This window comes from Austrofundulus limnaeus, unplaced genomic scaffold, assembly GCF_001266775.1.
Source record: "Austrofundulus limnaeus strain Quisiro unplaced genomic scaffold, Austrofundulus_limnaeus-1.0 Scaffold300, whole genome shotgun sequence".
In the NCBI taxonomy this organism is placed as follows: domain Eukaryota; kingdom Metazoa; phylum Chordata; class Actinopteri; order Cyprinodontiformes; family Rivulidae; genus Austrofundulus; species Austrofundulus limnaeus.
In genome coordinates, this window is record NW_013952702.1 from 304944 (window position 1) to 307731 (window position 2788).

General features: G+C 43.3%; 1 protein-coding gene across 1 annotated transcript in view; it reads left to right on the top strand.

The window, feature by feature from the left end:
- The window catches only part of LOC106526929 (rho GDP-dissociation inhibitor 1), a 7464-nt gene extending 5330 nt beyond the window's left edge, over positions 1-2134 (top strand). The window contains exons 4-6 of the mRNA XM_014021658.1: positions 724-800; positions 872-935; positions 1036-2134. Coding sequence (XP_013877112.1) covers positions 724-800; positions 872-935; positions 1036-1235 — 341 coding nt within the window. The 3' untranslated portion in view covers positions 1236-2134. The remainder of the gene's footprint in view (positions 1-723; positions 801-871; positions 936-1035) is intronic.
- Positions 2135-2788: the final 654 nt, after the last annotated feature.

Genomic DNA, 2788 nt, shown 5'->3' on the forward strand with positions numbered 1-2788 from the left:
CACACACACACACACACACACACACACACACACACACACACACACAATAAGCTGGAGATCAGTAGTTTGATCAGGGGAAGAGTTTATATTTGCTTATTTGAAATAAGAGGTTTGTTAAGGTTGTTGCTGTCATGGAATTACTTGTACTACAAATATTACTACTACTACAAGTATTAATACTAGGATCAAGGCTGTGGCCTCCAGGAGACACGGTCTTATAATCAGGTTGTCAGAAACGTGTGTGGTGTAGGACGGACAGTACAGCTCGTTTGTCTCTAACCCTCTGGAAAGTCTCTGTTCTGTCAGAGGCCTCGCTCTCGTGTGGCGGGAGCTTTAACGTGTAATTTATAAATTCAGTGACGTACGACATTAACCAGGACAGGACTTTTAGGCTCAAAGAAAAAACTGAAAGATTTATTTATTTATTATTATTATAAATGACTCACCTGCAGATTTAAGTGTTCTTTTTTTGCTGCATTTTTATTGAAAATGTTCTAAAATTTATAACATTTTAGATTTTTTCTCCATTAAATTATAAAAATATTAGTGTTATAAACATTTAATTCTATCCTAAAGTATAAAAATAAAAACCAAGGCTGATATTTTTGTTTCTATATTAAATAATATAGTTTCCATTCAGAGCAGTGAAGTTATTTATGTGTGAGTTGTATTAATGATGTTTCTGACTATAAAGAACTAAAAACTGTTGTTTTTTTCTAACAGGAGACCTGGAAGCTTTTAAAAAGCAGGCGTTTGTGCTGAAAGAAGGAGTAGAATATAAAATAAAGATCAGCTTTAAGGTGAGTTCAGGTCAATATAAATTCATGGATAATTATCAGGCCTGTTTTTAATCTGAACCGTTTGTCTCCAGGTGAACAGAGAGATTGTTTCTGGTCTGAAGTACGTCCAGCAGACGTTCAGGAAAGGAATGAAAAGTGAGTGAAGCTCTGAGGTGGTGGTAGCTGACGCTCCTCCATACACACATCCTGAAGGCCGACCCTCACCTGTCCTCACCTGTCTCTGTCTCTTTGCCAGTCGATAAGTCGGACTACATGGTGGGCAGCTACGGGCCGCGGCCCGCCGAGTACGACTTCCTGACCACGATGGAGGAGGCGCCCAAAGGCATGCTGGCTCGTGGGCACTACGTCATCAAGTCCAAGTTCACCGACGACGACAAACACGACCACCTGTCCTGGGAGTGGAACCTGAACATCAAGAAAGACTGGAGCGACTGAAGGAGCTGTGTTTGACCCCGCCCCCTCTCCGCCCACCATTCCTGCCTTTTTGGTTTCACATTTCATGCCTTCATCCTGTCCTGACTCCTCCCCCTCACCTCATCCGTCCATCGCCTGCTCCTCTTCCTCACTCCCACCCTCTGCTGCTTGAAGACCCCCCTCCTAAAACAGTGTCTTCCTTTCTGACGTGAAAAGCAACTGTACAATCAGTGTTTCTTTGCCTTTTATATAGAACGTCTTGGTGGTTGTCATGTGACCGTTTCTCACCTTAATCAGCTGTTTATAGCCGAACCCCCCCCCGCCTTTTCATTAAACCGATACCTGCCTTGTCAACAGTCCATCAGAACTGCTCTGTAGCCACGCCCCTTTCAGTAAGGGGCGTCAGAGTGAACAGGGGGGTGTTGGTATAAAAAAAGCTGCCTTATGTTTAAACTCATCGACGTGTCTTTAATCTGAATTAACCCCGCCTCTAGCCCCGCCCMCTCACACATCTGCACAGGTCTGAATGTTCACAAACATTAACCCAGTATTGGTTCTGCTTCTTTAAGACATGAGGCCTTAAGCTACAGTGTGACAGACAGACATTTATTTTATTGTTCGTCCTTCATCACATTGTGCAGTCCGGAGGAGGAGGAGCCAGGCACCGTCTGCTGCTGCCGACACCTCGACGCTGTCTGGATCCGCTCGCTCAACGTAAGAAAAGACTGACCCGCCCCCGAAGGTTTCGACTCGTACTGGAAACCAGAACCTGTGGATGTAAGACCCGGTTCTGGTTCTGGTCATGTGATCCTGCACCACATTCCTTCACGTTGTACAGTTTGTATGAAAACGCCGCGGCGTGCTGGTGGGGTTCTGTGTCCTGTCGTCAGTAGTTATCGCTCAATAAAGATTTTACTCAACGTGTCGTTTTACACTTCTTTAAATAAAGACCAGATAAAATCCAAAGTGGACCCTGAGTCCAGCTGGGCCACTGTGGGTCCAGCTCAGGACCAGAACCTGGTGCGTTCTTTAGTTTGTTGGAGGCGTTGACGTTTGGATCAAACAATCAGGTTGGTGGAAATAAAACATTTACTCAAACACTGAGTCAAGTCRAACTGAAGGCCCGCGGGCCAAAACCAGCCCCTCAACTAACATTAATCTGGACCTAAAGGTTAAACAGTATATTAAACCTTTATCTTTTTGTCTCTGTAGTCAACCATTTCTCTATTTTTACTTTTAAAGTMAATTATTTACACTTTTAGTGATTTATTTTATTTTAACTGATTTGCTGGATTGTGATGAGAGTGAAGTCATRCTTCAGTTTGAGGATTTAGTCTTTCGTGGAGTTAACTACTACTAGTTTGTGGTAATCTCTAACTTCATGAAAATAAAACACTAATAYTGTACAGTTTTTTCTTGTGCTTTTTCAAACTAACTGACTCTTTTTGTAACAAAACAAATTCATTTAACTGGATCGTATTCTATAATCACAAATGGGGGAAGAACGGAGCGGGAGATCGACAGGCAGATTGGCACAGCGTCTGCTGTAAAGCGGGCGCTGTACCGGTCCGTCG